Source organism: Cokeromyces recurvatus, assembly GCF_025118155.1.
Source record: "Cokeromyces recurvatus strain NRRL 2243 chromosome Unknown BX663scaffold_14, whole genome shotgun sequence".
Taxonomy (NCBI): Eukaryota; Fungi; Mucoromycota; class Mucoromycetes; order Mucorales; family Mucoraceae; genus Cokeromyces; species Cokeromyces recurvatus.
This window is the reverse complement of record NW_026251400.1, coordinates 211,158-229,287: the sequence shown is the minus strand read 5'-3', so window position 1 is coordinate 229,287 and position 18,130 is coordinate 211,158. Positions and strand designations below refer to the sequence as shown.

At 30.9% G+C, this 18,130-nt stretch overlaps 8 protein-coding genes across 8 annotated transcripts; 6 read left to right on the top strand and 2 right to left on the bottom strand.

Moving 5' to 3' along the window:
* Positions 1 to 233: 233 nt before the first annotated feature.
* Positions 234 to 2,604, top strand: BX663DRAFT_510905 (uncharacterized protein). The gene is made up of 6 exons (XM_051527818.1): positions 234 to 328; positions 391 to 408; positions 471 to 603; positions 666 to 1,291; positions 1,367 to 1,598; positions 1,903 to 2,604. Exons 1-6 carry the CDS (start codon positions 260 to 262, stop codon positions 2,526 to 2,528), a joined length of 1,704 nt encoding a protein of 567 aa, XP_051382359.1. The 5' UTR covers positions 234 to 259; the 3' UTR covers positions 2,529 to 2,604.
* On the bottom strand, positions 2,557 to 3,398 carry BX663DRAFT_510904 (uncharacterized protein). Its single transcript, XM_051527817.1, has 2 exons — positions 2,832 to 3,398; positions 2,557 to 2,688 (listed from the first exon to the last, which is right to left on the bottom strand). The coding sequence occupies exons 1-2, from the start codon at positions 2,903 to 2,905 to the stop codon at positions 2,598 to 2,600; spliced, it is 165 nt and encodes a 54-aa protein (XP_051382358.1). The 5' UTR covers positions 2,906 to 3,398; the 3' UTR covers positions 2,557 to 2,597.
* Positions 3,399 to 3,938: 540 nt separating this feature from the next.
* Positions 3,939 to 4,275, bottom strand: BX663DRAFT_510900 (ribosomal protein S25; the record flags this gene model as incomplete). Its single annotated transcript, XM_051527816.1, has 1 exon — positions 3,939 to 4,275. A coding segment is annotated over exon 1 (228 nt), but the record flags the coding sequence as incomplete, so codon positions are not given.
* A 1,381-nt stretch (positions 4,276 to 5,656) lies between these two features.
* BX663DRAFT_510899 (uncharacterized protein) lies at positions 5,657 to 7,535 on the top strand. The gene is made up of 6 exons (XM_051527815.1): positions 5,657 to 5,771; positions 5,830 to 5,844; positions 5,943 to 5,987; positions 6,042 to 6,231; positions 6,301 to 6,406; positions 6,464 to 7,535. The coding sequence occupies exons 1-6, from the start codon at positions 5,706 to 5,708 to the stop codon at positions 7,323 to 7,325; spliced, it is 1,284 nt and encodes a 427-aa protein (XP_051382356.1). The 5' UTR covers positions 5,657 to 5,705; the 3' UTR covers positions 7,326 to 7,535.
* Positions 7,536 to 8,140: 605 nt separating this feature from the next.
* On the top strand, positions 8,141 to 9,850 carry BX663DRAFT_510890 (uncharacterized protein). The gene is made up of 7 exons (XM_051527814.1): positions 8,141 to 8,190; positions 8,351 to 8,411; positions 8,470 to 8,685; positions 8,757 to 8,906; positions 8,971 to 9,125; positions 9,190 to 9,314; positions 9,396 to 9,850. The coding sequence occupies exons 2-7, from the start codon at positions 8,361 to 8,363 to the stop codon at positions 9,491 to 9,493; spliced, it is 795 nt and encodes a 264-aa protein (XP_051382355.1). The 5' UTR covers positions 8,141 to 8,190; positions 8,351 to 8,360; the 3' UTR covers positions 9,494 to 9,850.
* A 58-nt stretch (positions 9,851 to 9,908) lies between these two features.
* Positions 9,909 to 10,419, top strand: BX663DRAFT_510887 (centromere protein X). The gene is made up of 4 exons (XM_051527813.1): positions 9,909 to 9,969; positions 10,036 to 10,087; positions 10,153 to 10,206; positions 10,267 to 10,419. The coding sequence occupies exons 1-4, from the start codon at positions 9,946 to 9,948 to the stop codon at positions 10,392 to 10,394; spliced, it is 258 nt and encodes an 85-aa protein (XP_051382354.1). The 5' UTR covers positions 9,909 to 9,945; the 3' UTR covers positions 10,395 to 10,419.
* Positions 10,420 to 10,678: 259 nt separating this feature from the next.
* Positions 10,679 to 11,551, top strand: BX663DRAFT_510886 (ribosomal protein L24e-domain-containing protein; the record flags this gene model as incomplete). Its single annotated transcript, XM_051527812.1, has 5 exons — positions 10,679 to 10,683; positions 10,788 to 10,862; position 10,945; positions 11,042 to 11,347; positions 11,425 to 11,551. The coding sequence occupies 5 exons, from the start codon at positions 10,679 to 10,681 to the stop codon at positions 11,494 to 11,496; spliced, it is 459 nt and encodes a 152-aa protein (XP_051382353.1). The 3' UTR covers positions 11,497 to 11,551.
* Positions 11,552 to 12,973: 1,422 nt separating this feature from the next.
* On the top strand, positions 12,974 to 17,717 carry BX663DRAFT_510883 (uncharacterized protein). Its single transcript, XM_051527811.1, has 6 exons — positions 12,974 to 14,628; positions 14,709 to 14,857; positions 14,927 to 15,002; positions 15,072 to 15,942; positions 16,040 to 16,874; positions 16,928 to 17,717. Exons 1-6 carry the CDS (start codon positions 13,027 to 13,029, stop codon positions 17,640 to 17,642), a joined length of 4,248 nt encoding a protein of 1,415 aa, XP_051382352.1. The 5' UTR covers positions 12,974 to 13,026; the 3' UTR covers positions 17,643 to 17,717.
* The last annotated feature ends 413 nt before the right edge of the window (positions 17,718 to 18,130 follow it).

Here is an 18,130-nt window from a genome sequence, read left to right as displayed (position 1 = left end):
TTTTTTATTTTCTGTATTGATTAAAACCTTCTTTTCATTTTGATTCTCTTCTGAATTAATAAAAAAAAATTTTTTTTGTTCATCTTTTATTCGTTTAATTTTAAATAAAACAATGAAGCGATTTTATGTTTTATGAACTGAAACCTTAATCCTTCAAAAAAAAAAAAAAAAAAAAAAACTAAAAAAGGTAACAAATAGAAAATAAAAATTCACATTGTTTCATTTTGTCCTGATTTTTTTTTTTTTTCATTTTTCAGCAATGTTTGCAAGAAGAATCGTAACTTACATTAATCCCAAGCCAGGCATTTATCGCTTCTATAGCTCACAAGTAAGTTGTTACTATTTATAATTAAAATAGCATTACTCATTTTTTTTTTTTTGCTTTATTAGGCGGCAGCCTTAAGAATTGTAAGTTCTCATTGAGTTGAACATCTGATGACTAATTTAATTTTTTTTTTTTATTATTTTAGCAACCAGAAATACCAAACAACAATGCTGATTCTCAAGAAAAGAAGCCAATTGTTACCAAGTACTTGATAGATAATTATAATCGACAGCATAATTATCTACGTATTTCTTTAACAGAACGTTGCAATTTAAGGTGTAAAGTGAATAAAATAATAAAATTAAATCAAACTTATTATTTACAAAATATGTGTATATAGGCACATATTGTATGCCAGAAGAGGGTATTCAATTAACACCAGAATCACAGCTTTTGAAAAAGGAAGAAATTTTACATTTAGCAAAGCTTTTCGTTAGTCAGGGCGTAACAAAGATTCGTTTAACAGGTGGAGAACCCACGGTACGACCTGATATTATTGAACTCGTTCAAAAACTGGGTCAATTAAAGCAAGTTGGACTCCAGAGTTTAGCAATGACTTCAAATGGGATTGCTCTGAAACGTAAATTGCCTGCTTTAGCAGAAGGTGGATTAGATACTTTGAATGTTAGCTTAGATACGTTGGACCCTCACTTGTTTGAAATTATGACACGACGAAAAGGCTTTGAAAAAGTGGTGGGTGCGATTGATGAAGCCATTAGATTAAATATTCCTCGTGTAAAGATCAATACAGTAGTGATGCGTGGGGTGAATGATCAAGAGGTACTGAAATTTGCTGCCTACACAAAAGATCATCCTGTAGATGTACGATTTATTGAATACATGCCATTTGATGGAAACAAATGGAAGAGTGATAAACTTGTTCCCTACAAGGAGTTGATTCATAAGATAGAATCTATCTATGGTCGAATGAACAAAGTAGGTGATGCTTTAAACGATACAACAAAGGTAAATAATTAGTTATCTATATCTATACTATACTAGTCCAAGTATGTACATTGATACTCATTTATGTGATCGTAGCATTATCAAATACCTGGATATAAAGGAAAATTAGGATTTATTACATCAATGACAGATCATTTTTGCGGTACATGTAATAGATTGCGTATAACAGCAAATGGAAGTATTAAGGTATGCTTGTTTGGTAATGCAGAAGTATCATTACGCGATATGATACGGGAAGGAAAGAGCGATGAAGAGTTATTAGAAATAATTGGAGCAGCAGTAAAGAAAAAGAAGAAACAACATGCTGGTATGTTTGAATTGGCATCTAAAAAGAATAGGCCAATGATTCTTATTGGCGGATAAATTTCATTGTATATCATTAAAGCAGCATTTGCATCTATCATTCATTCCTTATGTTGTGTATCTATAAAATACATCATGCCATCTCTCTCTCTCTCTCTCTCTCTCTCTATTTTTTTTTCTTTTGCTGTTTTAGAAAAACAAAATGATATACACTTGATAGAAAAATAAATTAGAAAATTAACTTGCTTTTTCTTTTTGCTTATTTCTTTCTTTTTCTTTTTCTTTTTTTTTTTTATTATTATATATAGTTGTTCATCCCTTTGGTTTGCCTTTTAGTGGGAATAGAAGAATACCAGCCTTCATGATCCCTTCAACTACATTGAGTCAAAGTATACGCTACTATTCAACAAAAGCCAATGATGATGATGATGGTGATAAACCAAGATTAACACATACGGATCCAACTACAGGAGAAGCTCGTATGGTATCTGTAACAGATAAAGCGCCTACAAAGCGAGAAGCTAAGGCAGTAGGCCGTATCATTTTGCCTCAGCAAGCCTATGATCTGCTGAAATCGAATCAAGTGCATACCTTGAAAGGAAATGTATTGACGGTAGCACAAATAGCTGGTATTCAAGCAGCCAAGACGACCTCTCATCTTATTCCTCTTTGTCATCCACTTTTGTTAGGTTTAATTGATGTCCGACTTTGGCTTGATGATGACAAGCAAAGTGTTGAATGTGAGTCGACAGTACAGACATCCGGGAAGACAGGTGTTGAAATGGAAGCCTTAACAGCAACAAGTGTGGCTCTATTGACTGTCTATGACATGTGTAAAGCAGCTTCAAAGGATATGATTATTGAAGGCGTTCGTGTCATTGAAAAGAAAGGGGGTAAAAGTGGACATTGGAAATCATCAACTTATAAAATATAAGCATTTTGCCCTCTTCCCTCCTCCCTTCTTTATTTTATTTTATTTTATTTTATTTTATTTTATTTTATTTTATTTTTTTAATTTCTTCAAAAATAAATCTAAAGGTCCAAAATGGTGAACTAGATAATCTTTCTTCTTTACGCTAAATAATAAGTAATGCCTTGTGTATTTTAACATAACAAAGGTCATATTAGCCATTACAATAATCATAGCCAAGTTTTTTTTTTTCTAATAGTTATAGTATTGCTACTCGCTTTATAATACCACACTTATGTTGTTAAATTTTGATATTTAATTGCATACATATTACTTTTGAACACAAAGTACAAGCTGGAAGCGGTTAGGTAGATATATTGATATAGAGTAGAAAAAACCATACAGGAAAAAATAAAAAGGTAGATGTCTTTTCAAACAAAATACAAATTTATATTATCACACGTTAATAGATAAACAAGGAAAGCTTTCAAGATGAAAGAAAAAAAAAAGGTTTATTGAGTCAGATTAGACGATAATAAATCTTTCGACGAGGAGGGGCACTAAATGAACAGAACAGATGGAATCCTACGAATAGAAGGAAAAGATATAAATTTTAATAGTAACGTATGAACTATTTTTAAGCTGTTGACGTTATATTTATCGATATAATTTGTTTCATATCAGGTGTATTTCGAGTATTTTTTTTCTTTTTTTTAAGCTCTTGAATGAATTAAATATTGACTTTAACAAGGCAAAAGTTGCAGAGCCTTAAGGCAACATGCTGATAAACGATTTTAAAGCAGCTTGAATAATAAGCATTTTTAAATATTAAATACAAGTCTAAAGGATTCTTAGGAAAATCCAAGACTCAAATATATTACTTACAATTAAAACATAACCACAACAAAAAATATTCTTTGAATATTCACAATAACCATACTATTTCCTCTTCTCAACAAGCTGCTCTAAAAAAATAAAGTAAGATAAAATAGAATAAAATAAAGCAGTCCCATTTTAAAGTCAGTTTATTCAAGTATAAAAATATGCTTCTAATTTTGCTCTCGAATTTTTTTTTTTTTCTTTTCAACATTAAAGGGTATGAGCAGAGTCGTGGTATATGCGAATCTTTATCAATGGGCTATATTGCGCTACTCATCCCCACGATTAACCCAACGTGCTTGATATCTTTGTATATCAGCCGGTGCATTGGCCGTAGTTATCTTTTGGTTTTTTTTTCTTTTAAACTAATAGACGCTAATCCAACTGTACGAACAATTATAAATAAAATAAGAATGAATAATATTAATAATAATAATAATAATAAAAAAGGATAAGAAAATAAGCCATAACAATTTCAGTTACAAATTTATACAAATAAAAAAAAAAAGATTTATTTATCATATTTAACAAAGTGACGAGAATTCCTGTTTATTCTTCGTCTTCAGCAACAGCCTTCTTTTCATCACCAGTAGCACGAGTATAAATGATTTGAGCGTGATGACGAGAAATAGGCTTGATTAAACCTTGAGCTTCGAGTTCACGAATGGCAATACGAGCCAAAGAGCCGTTCAACTTGAGACGGTCAACCAAGACAGATTGAGAAATGAGCTTGTAGGTAGGGACTTCCTTGAACAAACGATCATAGGTGGGCTTATCAAGCATAACCAAGTTGTTAGCCTTGTCCTTAACCTTCTTAGCGGACCACTTCTTCTTGGCCTTCTTTCCACCAGAGCTAGAGCTAGGCTTACCGGCAACGTCCTTCTTAGCCTATAATCCAAATGAACAAATAGATTTAATACATGTTTCTCCCACTATGTGTATTTTTTTTTTTAAAAAAAAAAAGACATGTAGAATGAGACAGAGAATGTCAAAATTAAACTAAATTGTTGTTCATATTGTAATCGAAAATTAATATCAAATGATGTCTAAAGTTTAATTGTAATTACTGTTGATTAAAAAACATTCAAATTGATTACAAAATCTCTCTTTTTTTTTATTACATTCAGATGCGTAAACAGTGTTCATTAATACAACATTCAATTTTTATCCAACTAATTCATCCATCCATCCATCCATCTATCCATACATTCCCTGCTTTTCATTCTAATGTTCTTTTTTTTTTTTCTTGAATTTTGAGTAAATATACTTTACCATATTAAATATAGAGGAGAGAACAGAATAGGGGGTTATCCAAGCTATGAATATAAAAATGTCATTAGTGGGCGCATGTATCGTCGCTTAGTGGAATCCTCTATTCACCCCTCAGATTTTTTTTTTTATTATTTTTTTTTAAGTCTTAAACTAGTATCGGGATTTTCACGATTTTTTTTTTTTATATTTTTATAAATATTCATTAATGTGTAACTATTCACAAACTATAAATCAGCATAGACAACACATACTTTTTAGTTTATATTTTCACGAAAGGAACAAAAAAAAAATTTTTTTTTTCATTCATCTATAGTTTAAATGAAACTATTTGATTTCTTATAATCGAGCTTTCTCATAGCCTTACATAATGAGATATAAAGAGCAAAAATAAATAAATAAAATAAGAAGAAGAAGCGGAGTAAATGATTGATTCTGGAGAAAGGCCATGAATAGTATATGAAATTATCAAGGATATAACCTCTTGATTATAGGGATAAGGCTGTTATTAATCCTACTATTCATTGGATAACGATTTTATAAAACTACTACCAGGAAGTTTATTTCATTTCCTAATTTAGAAGTCAAAGAAACAATTAGACTCTAATAATAAATAAAGTCGTATACATATTATTATTTATTCAAGATATAAAGAATTGTGAGTATCATTTTTAGGATAGCATTAAAGATTGATCTCTCTATTCAATCTTCTGAAACTTGTTGTGTTTCTTTTATTTTACCATTTTATAAAGCATATTGACTATAGAAACTAACTTTTTTTTTTTTCTAATACGAGATGAACTTTGTACACTATAAGAAACATGATTGATTAACAGAAACTAACTATGATAGCTTTGATGAACTTCAATACGCTCTTTTTGATGTATTTATAAAGATTTGCAGTAAATTAAAATTTTGTACGCTCCACAGTGATAAGAGGAAATCGCTGTTTAAAAAATTAAAGTTCTATTAAATTCTCTGCTTGTCAACGTAAATTCCTTTTTTTTTTTTTTTCTCCTTATTTTTTTTTTTTTTTTAAATAGAAGGATTAAAATGGTAGAAAAACTTTATCAAACTTTGGGTCTTACATCTTCTGCTTCTATAAATGAAGTGAAAAAGGTAATGTAAAGTCTAATTTAATAATTGATCTATACTAATCTACTTGACATTTATATAGGCCTATCGTAATTTGGTAAAATAGTCATTAATCTTTTAGACAACTTTCATTTTTCTTACATTTAGATTTGTTCGCATGTCAACACTCTCTCTTTCTCTCTCGTTTTTTTTTAGGCAAAAGAATATCATCCTGATAAAAATAAAGATGGTGCAGAAAAGGTATGGATTATAGAATATATATTTAATTGATCTAATCTAATGATCTTGTTTCAGTTCAAAGAGATTTCTCATGCATACAGCATTTTAATTGATCCAGAAAAGAGAAAAGAATACATATCTAAAGAACAAACAGAAAATAGAAATCATAGTTATTCATCATATGGAAGTAGGGATGGATTTACGTTTTATAGTCCATTCGATTTCTTTTCTGGTTTTAGATCTACCTATCATCAGCGACCACCCAGTAAGCATATATATACATATATATTATAGTAACCATTTTTTTTCTTTTACTAAAATATGATATGTATAGATTATAATATTTACTCTACAAGTAAAATAACACTTGAAGATGTCTATAATGGATCGACAGTTAGAATGACTTATCAGGAACCTATTATTTGCGATGATTGTCATGGGTAAAGTAGATAAACGAAATATCGCACAAATGACTCTTTTAATATAATCGCATATAGGAATAGCAAAGATGCAAAACTTAGAAGGATAAAAACATGCGATAAATGTCATGGTAAAGGAACAACAGAGGAGCGATTTGTGAATCGAAAGATGACAGCACCTATGCCATGCGTCTATTGTAAAGGTAGAGGTAATATGCGATATTTTGTACGATGTAGTAAATGCAATGGAAAACAGTCGATCAGTAAAGAAATGAATGTGAAAGTGCCCAAGGGACTTCATGAGGGACATAGTTTACAAGTAAAAGATAAGGGGAAACTAAAACCAGATGGGAAGAGTAGAGGTAACGTGATCTTCAAGATCACTTTACTTCCTCATCCAATCTTTAAACGTCAAGGCGACAATCTACATATGACGGTGACGATTTCATTAAAGGAAGCGATTATGGGGTTTAAAAATAAAAAACTATGTACACATCTAGATGGACGTATCTTGACAGTAACACAAGTTTGCGGAAATGTAATTAAACCCAACACACAACGCTTAATGAAAGGAGAAGGGATGCCTCTGTTCAATAGTGAGACAGGGGCTCGAGGTGATCTTTTAGTGACATTTCATGTAAAATTCCCTGATACCATTCAAGTGCCAAGGACACGAGAAGCAAAAGCAGCCATAAATGAATTATTTGAAACAGAACAACAAAAGAAAGCAAAAGAGAATGCTATTGTGATTGATGATGAAGATGAAACAACAAGTAAGGAACAGACGGAACTTCCTATAGAAAATGGAAACACAAATGCGCCAATTACAATTGAAGACGATGATATTGAAGAAGAAGGAGCAGCTTCTTCAACAAATGAAGCTACATTATTAGAAGAAGTTCCACAAGACTATCATCAAACCAATGTAAGGAAGAGTTAGTTAATAAAAAAAAAGAGGGGGAGAGTATTATTAAGATTATTTTATTTAATAGGGACCAAATACTGATGATAACGAACACTATGATTATAACAGTGGTGAAGAAATGGATGAGCTTTATGATGAGGATGATGGAATCTTACATACTGGATTCCCCAGCTTTTTTAATATGTTTTTTTAAATAAATAGTGTATTTATATAATGAAGAATAAACGTGTGTGCAAATAAGATAACACTAATACGCCAAAATCCCCATTATTATTACTAACTACTGAAAAACTGATAAATACTGTCCAGCCATTTTTTTTTTAATGAGGACAGGACAATTATATCCAAATAAGCTGTTTCTATTCTAGATATTCAATATGCCATAAAATAGAGTAGGATAGAATAGAATCAAATAAAATAGTTAGTCTCCCTTTCTTTCTATTTCTATTTTATTTTTATTTTTATTTTTATTTATTTTTATTTTTTTCTTTAGGGTTTGGGTTAAGGTTTAAAAGGAGGTAGTAATGATGAGTTCAAAGCGTATTATTAAACAGTATTCTATTCTTTTATTTATTGAGTCTCTTCCTCAATGCATAGAAGAAGATGAGTGACACCAATCCATATTGTGATGTCCTTTGAGATTATTATATTTAAAACTTACTGCTTACTATAGATACGCTTTTCTCAGAAAGTACAATTGTGATACAAACACCATGTACTTTATGCAACACGTAAATATATATCAGTAAATGGTGATGTACTGTGTATATGTATATATTGCCGCTTTCTTTTTTTCCTTTCCTTTCCATTTCTTTCTTCTATATATATATTTATATATATTTTTTTCTTCTTCTTTTACATTGTTGTATAACTTCAAAAGGTAATATTTCTTTAATAATAATAATAATAAAAAAAAAGAACACATACATACATACATGCATGCATATATACATATTCATCTACATGTATATTTATCTATTTTACTCTATGTTTGTTATACTTTCTTTATACTAAATCACACATATATTTTGGTCGTAAAGATTATTATAAATGTCCATAATAAATCAAGACGACACTATCATAATTCAGCCAACTCATACTGTATAACATGAAAAGAAAAGAAAAGATACAAATACATATTAATGTCCTTTTATATTAGGAAGATGAAACTCATATAGAAATTTCAGGAGAAAAAAATATAAACCAATTTGAGGATGTAAGACAGCTTCAAATTCAATTACAAAAATTATATAAAATATACATGATGCAAACAACCTGCTTCAAAACACTACAGTCACAGTTAGAAACAGAGCGTGGACAAATCAATCATTTACGTGAAGAGAATGAAATACTAAAGAAAGAAACTATCAAAATGGTAATAATAGATGTACCTTTTAATTTATATGCAATGCAATGACTCATATCTATATCATAATATATATATAGTCTGTCATGAATGAGCAAGAAGAAGAATATATATCTAACAAATTACTCAAACATATAGCACAACTAAAAAAGGAAAAAGAACGCTTATTAATTCAAGTTGAAGAAGAAGAAGAAAGCCTTACAAACATGTTGCAAAAAAAATTAATGAAGGTAAATGATATTGTATACACCATACATGGCTTACACATTGAACCATGTTTCTTTTATTACCTAGCTTCAAAAAGAAAAAGTAGATATGGAGAATGCCCTGGAACAAGAGCAAGCCATCATAGTCAATCGTCTACAAAAACAGTTGGATTCATTCTGTAAGCAACAAGGCCCTATTCGTATGTCAGAAGTGACAAGCCCTATTGGTTCTCCACTTTTAGCGTATGAAAATATTTACACCAAAATAAAATATGAATCATTAAACTCATTTTTCTTTCCTTTGAAGGGAAAAGAATTGGAACACATCACATTTACATCAACATATTGAATCAACTTTTTTAGGAACTACAGATGCACTAAAAGTGGAGTTAATGAATTTGAAAACAAGGACAATAGAAATGGAAAAAGAATGTAATAACTATATTAATGATGTTGATTACACATACACATTTATACATGTATCATTTATTTTTCATCTGTAACATATTTTAGATCTTCAAAAATATGAACAATGTAATAAATATAGAAATGAGTTGATTCAATTTAGAAAAAAGTACAGTTTATTAGTCACTGATCTGGAAGATGGGTAAATAAATAGATAAAAAAAAATGTGTGTGTGGTGTTGACATCAACTTATTATTATCATTACTACTACTTTGATAGTCGTGTAGCAGCCTTACCACGCGTATTTAAATCATCTTCATTCCGAAGTGAAAAACAGGTATGACATGTATTTGTACAGCCCTTAATAAAACTACATAATATTTAACATATTAGGACCGTCAAGCTGTGTCAGCTTCTTCATCACAACAATCAATAGAAATGATGGTTTCTTTAGAACAATCAGATTTAATCAAAACTCCATAGTAAAAAAGGAAAATGCTCATTCCTCATCTTCATTATTATTGAACTAGTTGAAATAAATAAATAAATAAATTATGCAGTCAACTTTATTTATAAAAAATAAAATAAAAAAAATTCAAAGCTTATTTTCTCTTTTTTTTTTTTTTTTTTTTATTTTGATTTATCAGATTGTAACAGCATGAACGATACAACTTTTAATCCAGTAATGATAATAAAGAGTTTGTTTATAACAATCTTTTGCTTATATGAATAATTTTTTTTTTCTTAGGATACTGTTTCAAATGTATTTAAGGCTGCTTACAAAAGTGACAACGCAAAAGGTTTTTTTTTTCTTTTAACTTTATTTCTTTATAGATTGACAACTTATTTTTTTTTATCAACTTAGCTAATAAAGAAGCTATTATATTAGCTTGTGAATTTCTGAGACTTTTTACAGTAGGTAAATACAAAAGAAAAAATAAATAAATAAATAAAATACATCAACCAATTCAAGATTTAGAGGCAATACATAGAGCCTCTGATGAACAAGATATTATGAACACTACAACAACAGTGAATGAGGCTTCAAATACACTTGAAGTTGAGCATTTAGAACGTATACTGCCTCAACTTTTATTAGACTTTTAATAAATATATAAAATGTTGAATTTTGAGCTCTAAGAATTGCTTTCTTTAATTTTTAATATGAAATATGGGTTACCCAACACTGAGAAAAAAAAAAAAAAATTTAAATCTATGATAAGCATAAATTATAAATTTATAATCCGGGCCGGACGTTCCTTTGTTATTTTTTTTTTTTTTATTATCGGACATTTGTAATGCCTCTTGAGTTATCGCAGAGTACAAGCAAGAAATGCTGATGTGGGATATTGTACTTCCTCTTTCAGCTCCCATAAGCACCCATTTGAACAATGAAGTAATGTATCATCCATCAAACGATCCATCTACTCGATAATAACAGCATATCGAATTAAACATTATAAAGACAATCATAAACTTACATGGATTCATTTTTATTAGGCTTGAGATTTGTTCCTTCTCTGGTCATAAGATCTATCCTGCCAAGGGTAAGACTTACGTTCGTGTCGACTCTAGGTAAATTTAATCTAAAAAAAAAAATTAATGTATGAAATGGGATTATATATTAATATTTCTCTTTTTTCATTTCATTTTATAGAGTAAGCAGAATTTTCTTCATTTATTTAATTTGACATCAGCAAATGGACCCAATGTAATTGATTTTATTTTATTTTATTTATTTTATTTTTTTATAGACTTTCCGTTTCATTAATGGTAAGGCTGCCTCTTACTTCCTTCAACGTTTGAACCCTCGTAAGATCAGATGGACCCAAATCTACCGTCGTTTGAATAAGAAGGGTATTACTGAAGAAGTCCGCAAGAAGCGTTCTCGTCGTACCGTCAAGCACGAACGTGCTATTGCCGGTGCCTCTTGGGAAGCTATTCGTGCTAAGCGTAACCAAAAGCCTGATGCTCGTGCTGCTGCTCGTCAAGCCGCTATTGCCAAGTCCAAGGAAGTTAAGAAGGCTGCTGCTGCTGCTAAGAAGGCTGCTAACCCTAATGTAAGTTATTAAATATATACACATACATATACATATATATATTTATATGGGGTATTTATTTTATTTGTATTTGGTAGGTTAACCAATCCAAGGTCAGCAAGCAACAAGCTAAGGGTTTCGCTCCTAAGGCTGCTGCCACCTCTCGTTAAATTCCCGTTTTTTGACTTTTTTTTTTCTAAATCAAAAAAAAAAAAAGAAAATAAATAATTTGTTATTCACATAGAAAAAGTGGTATTTCTGTATGTACACATGTGTAAAAGGGGGGTTACATAATAAGAGATCGGGCTCTTTTATTGTTAAAATTTGGGTATGGGAGTAATTACATCTATAAGTTCTTTCCTTTTGTTTCTTTACAGCGTAATTTTATGAGATAATCATTTACATAGAATGGAATATAAAGTAACATAGAATGCCTTTTTAATGGATATAAGATTTTTTCTTTTTTTTTTTTTTCTTCATACTGATTAGCAAGTGACATAAATAGACTTTTGTGTTGAACTGGTTTTTAAGGGTTGAATATGTAGATCAATTGTAAAAGGTCGGCATTATTAATAAAGTACTATCTTAGTATTACTTTTCCTCTCCTCTTTTCATATTTTACTTTTAGATAAATATTTGTATACAATGGATGTTGAACCATCTATAAAAGTATATATGCGGATATGTATACCTATTTGATGAGTACAATACAACCCTACTGCAAGCTAGGTCTTTGTAAGAAGTAGAAAAGAATATTGGTGATCCCTGCTAAGAAAAAAAAAAACCAAAGGTTCTACACTACAGCTTTCTGAAATACTTGATTTTATCTTGTAATAGATTATATATAAAAGACTCTGCTTTATAATGTTTAATGGATGTACCACCGAAGAATTGCTTGAATTCTGTTGTTGACCATAGTTTGGAATTGTGATTGAGCTGCTGTTTTAAGCTATCAATATATCATTTCTGAATTGAGGTTTACGACCAAAACGTTCTGTAAGAACTTTCTTTCCCTTTCCTCTACCACTGCCAAGAGAGAGAGAGAGAGAGAAAAAAAAAGAGATTGTAACACCCTCCCTCCCCCAATAGCAACATAAGAAGAAAGAGTCAAAACCATCTAGTTAACTCAAAGCCTTACGCTCAGAATAAGAAGTAGATTATAACCTTTTTTTTTTTTAATCACTTCAAGGCAAGTACACTTCATATATATTAGTTATTATTATTCTTATACTAATAATTTTTTTTTTTTTTTTTTTTTGACCAACTTTATCTCCTTTGTCTGTATCAGCCTTTGTCTCATTTAATTTATTTTTTGTAGGATTTTTCTTTTCCAATAATTCTGAATAGTGTATAAATCTATTATTATATATTTATTTGGTAGAGGAAATACTTCCAAACAAGGAAAATTTGTTAGTTACAATTTTTTCAAAAAAAAAAAAAAAAAAAAAAAAAAAAAAAAAAAAAAAAAAAACGGTGAAGGTATTTAACCGAAATGGTGGGAAGGGGGATCATAAATCAACCGCTACTTTTTTTTTTTCTTTTAACAAATTACACGTGGATAAGCGTTTTCAAGAACAGTTCCTATAATAGCTTAAGTTTGAAGTAATTCTATTTATTTATTTTTTAATTCTTTTTTTTTTCTTTTTTTTTTTTTTTAACTTTATTTCCTACATATTGTTTGTTTCTTTATATGATAAAATATGAAAATAATATCTCGAGAAAATATATTTATAAAAAAATCAAAAAACCATAAATATGATGAAAGTGAACAAGAAAATAATGGGTTAAGTCGTATGGCATCAACATCCTCTTATATGCAATCGAGACGATATATTTATGTGAATATGGATCTACCGTCTTCAGAATTTGATGAAAAAGATAACCAAATCCACCATAACTATGCTACTAATTTAGTACGAACTGCTAAATATACACCTATTACATTTATACCAAAGAACTTATTTGAACAATTTCGAAACGTAGCCAATTTGTATTTTTTATTTCTAGTTATTTTACAATGTATTCCTATTTTCGGTGTGACAGAGCCTGTTGTATCTGCATTACCTCTTATTTGTATCTTGATCATTACTGCAATTAAAGACGGTATTGAGGATTGGAAGCGAAATGAAAGTGATGATAAAGTCAATAACTCGACTGTGTTACGATTATCGAATTGGAGAAATGTGAATATCCCGGATATCAAGAAGGGGCCTTGGTATTATTTCCATATCCTTGTAGGATTCTTTTGTATTCTGTCTGGTACAGAAAATAGATATGCTCATACATATAGACAGTCAAGAAAGAAATCTCCTATTCAAATAGATAATCTGTCAGAGCCCGAGCCCGAGCCTGAGCCTAATAATAACAACAACAACAACAAGAAAAAAATGAAATCTTCCTCTAAAGAAGACCGATTACCTTTAACAGAATTAGATCAACAAATGGAATTTATTTCATCTCCACCTAAATCTTTGATAAACTCAGTTCGAAAGAGATCAGATACAATCCGTTCTATATTTACTAACCGATCTCCAAATCAAAATATCCCGACTGCGCCTTCTCAACTCACCAACAGGAGAGAACCCTATCGTCCCGGCGCAATTCCACATTCTGTCCTTTATCGAATGTCAACCCGAGATTCTTCAACGACCACAACAGCACATAGACATAGCGACATTCTAGAAAATGAACGTACTTCAACTAGTCTACACCAGCCCTTGCCAAGTCATGATATAAAATGTTCTTGTGCAGATGCTTATCCAGGGGATCCACCTGCCCCTAATTGTCAAGTCAAATGGGGATACACAAAATGGAAGGAATTAAACGTGGGTGACTATGTGAAGATTGAAAATGATCAAGATATCCCTGCTGATATCGTGGTGTTGTCAACCTCTGAAAATGATAATATCTGTTACGTCGAGACACAGAACCTAGATGGAGAAACCAATCTGAAACAACGTCAGGGCTTACCAGGTACCAATGGCCTTCGAACTGAGCATGATTGTGAACGAGCTCGGTTCTATATCGAGAGTGAACCACCTCATGTGAATATTTATCAATATAATGCGGTATTAAGATGGCAAGTCGATGCAAATGAGTCAGAGACAACTCGTTCAGGTGTAGCCCATGAAAAGGCAGATGCGGTCACTTATAATAACATTATCTTAAGAGGTTGCGTTTTAAGAAACACGAAATGGCTAATTGGAATTGTTGTTTACACTGGCAATGATACAAAAATTATGCTTAATACCGGTCGAACTCCTTCAAAACGAAGTAAAATGGCAAAGGCAACAAATCCTCATGTAATTTTTTTTTTTAATCGGGTGGTGGATTATTTAATGATTTGATTTTAATATATAATTATATATATGTATATCTTTAGGTTATTGCTAACTTTTGTATATTAGCTATTATTTGTATTGTAAGTTCTATTATGGATAGTGTTGAGTTTAATGGGAAAGGATCTTCACGGCATTTTGATTATGGCATAGAAGGATCAAACGCATCTTATTCTGGATTCCTCACATTTTGGTAAAAAAAAAAAAAAAAAAAAAAAGAAAAGTATATATAATCTTTTAACATTTTCTTTCTTTTTACTAGGGTTACACTTATTTTATATCAAAATATTGTACCTATTTCATTATATATCTCTGTAGAAATCGTAAAGACATTAGCTGTAAGTAATGAAAAAAAAAAAAGTGGGGAAAATAATTGCTGATCCCGCTATTTTTTTTTTTTTTTTTAGGCTTATTTTATTTTTGCAGACTTAGACATGTATTATGCTCCAAACGACACACCTTGTATACCAAAGACTTGGAACATTTCCGATGACCTTGGACAAATTGAGTATGTGTTCTCTGATAAAACTGGTACACTAACACAAAATGTGATGGAATTCCGAAAGTGTACAATCAATGGGACCTCATATGGTATTGCTGCAACAACAGAGGCTACATTAGGCGCCCTCAAGCGACAACAACGTGAATATGATGCTGGAAGTGACGACACAGACGAAATAGATATGGATGAACTAAGTATGCATGAACCTGATACGATTGAAATGGAGAAACTGAAGCAACTTATGCTTGATAAACAGGCTGCACTTTTCAAAAATCCTTATATTGGATCTCACCCGACTTTCGTTGACCCTAGTTTATTTGATGATCTGGTGGGGGAGACAAAGCAGTCAACAGCAATTACTCATTTTTTCCAAACACTAGCTCTTTGTCACACTGCGATTGCAGATCATGATGTAAATGAGAGACGTATTGACTATAAGGCACAATCACCCGATGAGGCAGCACTCGTAGCAACAGCACGAGATATGGGGTTTGTCTTTTTAGGACGTGATTCAAACAAGGTTTTTATTAAGGTGAAGGATAAAGAAAAGACATTCACTCTCTTAAATGTGCTTGAATTTAATTCAACTCGAAAGCGAATGAGTGTCATTGTTAAACCAGACGAGAGTGATCATATTGTGCTTCTCTGTAAGGGTGCAGATTCTGTTATTTATGAACGATTGTGTAATGACTTTGGAGATCAAAGAGAATTGCAGGAGGAGCAAGAGAATTTAAAGAATGCAACTATGAAAGACTTGGAAGAATTTGCAAATGAAGGTAAAAGTTGCATGAGAGAGAGAGAGAGAGAGAGCGAAAAGAGTTGAATTTTATATTGAATATTGGACTTTATGTATTTTTCTTGTTTATATTATAGGTCTTCGTACACTTTGTCTTGCTTATCGGTTTCTTTCTCCTGAAGAATATAAACCATGGAATAAACGGTTCGAGGAAGCTTCAGCTAGTATACATAACCGTGAAGAGCGTGTAGATGCTATTTGTGAAGAAATTGAACAAAATATGCTTTTAATGGGTGGTACAGCTATTGAAGATAGACTTCAAGATGGTGTCCCCGAAACGATTGCAGAGCTCGCAAAATCGGGTATTAAGCTTTGGGTATTGACAGGTGATAAAACGGAAACAGCTATCAATATTGGTTTTGCATGTAATCTGTTAACATCTGATATGGAGCTTCTCATTTTACGCGCAACAAATCGTAATGATACAGCCAATGCTATAGAGAATATTTTACAAAAGGTCAATACAGTTGTCGACAATGAGAAACGATATGCATTGATAATTGATGGCACTACACTTAAGTATGCATTAGAGGATGATACACGTGATCAAATCTTGACATTAGGTATGCAATGTGCTAGCGTGATTTGCTGTCGAGTGAGTCCTAAACAAAAGGCACAAGTTGTACGCTTAGTGAAAAAGGGACTTAAAGTGATGACACTTGCTATTGGTGATGGAGCTAATGATGTATCGATGATACAAGAAGCCAATGTAGGTATTGGTATCTCTGGTGTAGAAGGTAGACAAGCAGTTATGGCATCTGATTATGCAATTGCGCAATTTAGATTCTTGAGAAAACTTTTATTAGTACATGGACGTTGGTCATATCTCCGAACAGCAGAAATGATTATGGGGTTCTTTTTCAAGAACATTGTTTGGACCTTTGTGCTATTCTGGTATCAAATCTTTTGCCAGTAAGTTATATGTATATATTATATTACATTACATTTATTTATCAATTGTATAGGTTTAATGGTTCCATGATGTTTGATTATGCGTTAATTACCTTATACAATCTTGTCTTTACGTCACTTCCTATTATCTTTTTAGGCATCTGGGATCAAGATTTAAATGCAAAGGTTTCATTATTATATCCAAAACTCTATCGTATGGGCCTTAGAAATGATAAATTCAAAGTTTGGCAATTCTGGTTAACTGTTTTTGATTCTATATTTCAATCAGCCGTTTGTTTCTTTTTCCCTTACATGTTACTTGTAGGAGGAGCTATTGATCCTCATGGCTATGACGCTAACGGACTTTATGAGATTGGTACAATTATCTCTAGTATTGCTGTTTGTGTAGCCAACTTCTTTGTAGTCTTTTCACTCTATAGCTATACCTGGATCCAAGTATTGATCGTTGCACTATCCATTTTGGTCTATTATGCGTTTGTGGCGGTTTATTCACAATTCAACACATTTCTTTTTGGAGGGCAAATCAGATTATTTGGCACAGGTGCCTACTGGTTAATATTTATTTTAACATGTGTAGCTTGCTATATTCCGCGAATAACAGCTAAACATTATATGCATCAATACCATCCTTATGACAATGATATTATCCGTGAAATTGAACTGGTGATTAATAAGGGAAAAAATTGTCATGACGAGCAAGAAAGAAATATGAATATAGACTTTGACATAGATGAAGAGATAGCTTCTAGGACTAATGGCAAGTTATAGATTGGAGTGTATTTGTAATAAAAAAAAAAATTAATTTATTATTATTATTATTATGTAAATTATAATAAAGTGTATCATAGTATAAAGAAGAAAACTTTATATTAAAATCTATAATTGCGATCACACATTATGCTTTTAGATTAATTTAAAACATACATAATAGACGTATCTATGACTAACGTAGAATAGTTAATATTACATATTTGATAAATAAACATGCTCTTTATTATTAATGATGATAATGGCAATGATTGAAAATATGATGTTAGAATTTTATATGTAGTAATATCAAAGTTAATAAAAAAGAGAGTAATCTTGATTAAAATGTTTCATAAGCCTTATTTTTAAAATTAAAGAAATCCTACTTCCCACCATTTGTGAAGGACTAAATATGCTTAATTCATTCAAAAGTTATAACGGGTTTAGAACATAATCTTAAAATTGATTTGGGTGACGTTGAAATAAATATCAAATCAGGATCACATGAA

What these genes read in the sequence shown, in the direction of transcription:
- BX663DRAFT_510904 (XM_051527817.1), bottom strand. Translation starts at nt 2,905, where the DNA reads ATGGTTTTTTCTACTCTATATCAATATATCTACCTAACCGCTTCCAGC. An exon ending in TTTGTGTTCAAAAGTAATAT is followed by an intron (nt 2,689 to 2,831) that starts GTATGCAATTAA and finishes AAAATACACAAG; the next exon opens with GCATTACTTATTATTTAGCG.
- BX663DRAFT_510905 (XM_051527818.1), top strand. Translation starts at nt 260, where the DNA reads ATGTTTGCAAGAAGAATCGTAACTTACATTAATCCCAAGCCAGGCATT. An exon ending in AGAACGTTGCAATTTAAGGT is followed by an intron (nt 604 to 665) that starts GTAAAGTGAATA and finishes ATGTGTATATAG; the next exon opens with GCACATATTGTATGCCAGAA. An exon ending in CTTTAAACGATACAACAAAG is followed by an intron (nt 1,292 to 1,366) that starts GTAAATAATTAG and finishes ATGTGATCGTAG; the next exon opens with CATTATCAAATACCTGGATA.
- BX663DRAFT_510890 (XM_051527814.1), top strand. Translation starts at nt 8,361, where the DNA reads ATGTCCATAATAAATCAAGACGACACTATCATAATTCAGCCAACTCAT. An exon ending in TGCAAAAAAAATTAATGAAG is followed by an intron (nt 8,907 to 8,970) that starts GTAAATGATATT and finishes TTTATTACCTAG; the next exon opens with CTTCAAAAAGAAAAAGTAGA. An exon ending in ATTGGTTCTCCACTTTTAGC is followed by an intron (nt 9,126 to 9,189) that starts GTATGAAAATAT and finishes TTTCCTTTGAAG; the next exon opens with GGAAAAGAATTGGAACACAT.
- BX663DRAFT_510899 (XM_051527815.1), top strand. Translation starts at nt 5,706, where the DNA reads ATGGTAGAAAAACTTTATCAAACTTTGGGTCTTACATCTTCTGCTTCT. An exon ending in CTATCATCAGCGACCACCCA is followed by an intron (nt 6,232 to 6,300) that starts GTAAGCATATAT and finishes TGATATGTATAG; the next exon opens with ATTATAATATTTACTCTACA. An exon ending in ATTTGCGATGATTGTCATGG is followed by an intron (nt 6,407 to 6,463) that starts GTAAAGTAGATA and finishes AATCGCATATAG; the next exon opens with GAATAGCAAAGATGCAAAAC.
- BX663DRAFT_510883 (XM_051527811.1), top strand. Translation starts at nt 13,027, where the DNA reads ATGAAAATAATATCTCGAGAAAATATATTTATAAAAAAATCAAAAAAC. An exon ending in CAAAGGCAACAAATCCTCAT is followed by an intron (nt 14,629 to 14,708) that starts GTAATTTTTTTT and finishes GTATATCTTTAG; the next exon opens with GTTATTGCTAACTTTTGTAT. An exon ending in TCTGGATTCCTCACATTTTG is followed by an intron (nt 14,858 to 14,926) that starts GTAAAAAAAAAA and finishes TCTTTTTACTAG; the next exon opens with GGTTACACTTATTTTATATC.
- BX663DRAFT_510887 (XM_051527813.1), top strand. Translation starts at nt 9,946, where the DNA reads ATGAACGATACAACTTTTAATCCA. An exon ending in CAAAAGTGACAACGCAAAAG is followed by an intron (nt 10,088 to 10,152) that starts GTTTTTTTTTTC and finishes TTATCAACTTAG; the next exon opens with CTAATAAAGAAGCTATTATA. An exon ending in TCTGAGACTTTTTACAGTAG is followed by an intron (nt 10,207 to 10,266) that starts GTAAATACAAAA and finishes TTCAAGATTTAG; the next exon opens with AGGCAATACATAGAGCCTCT.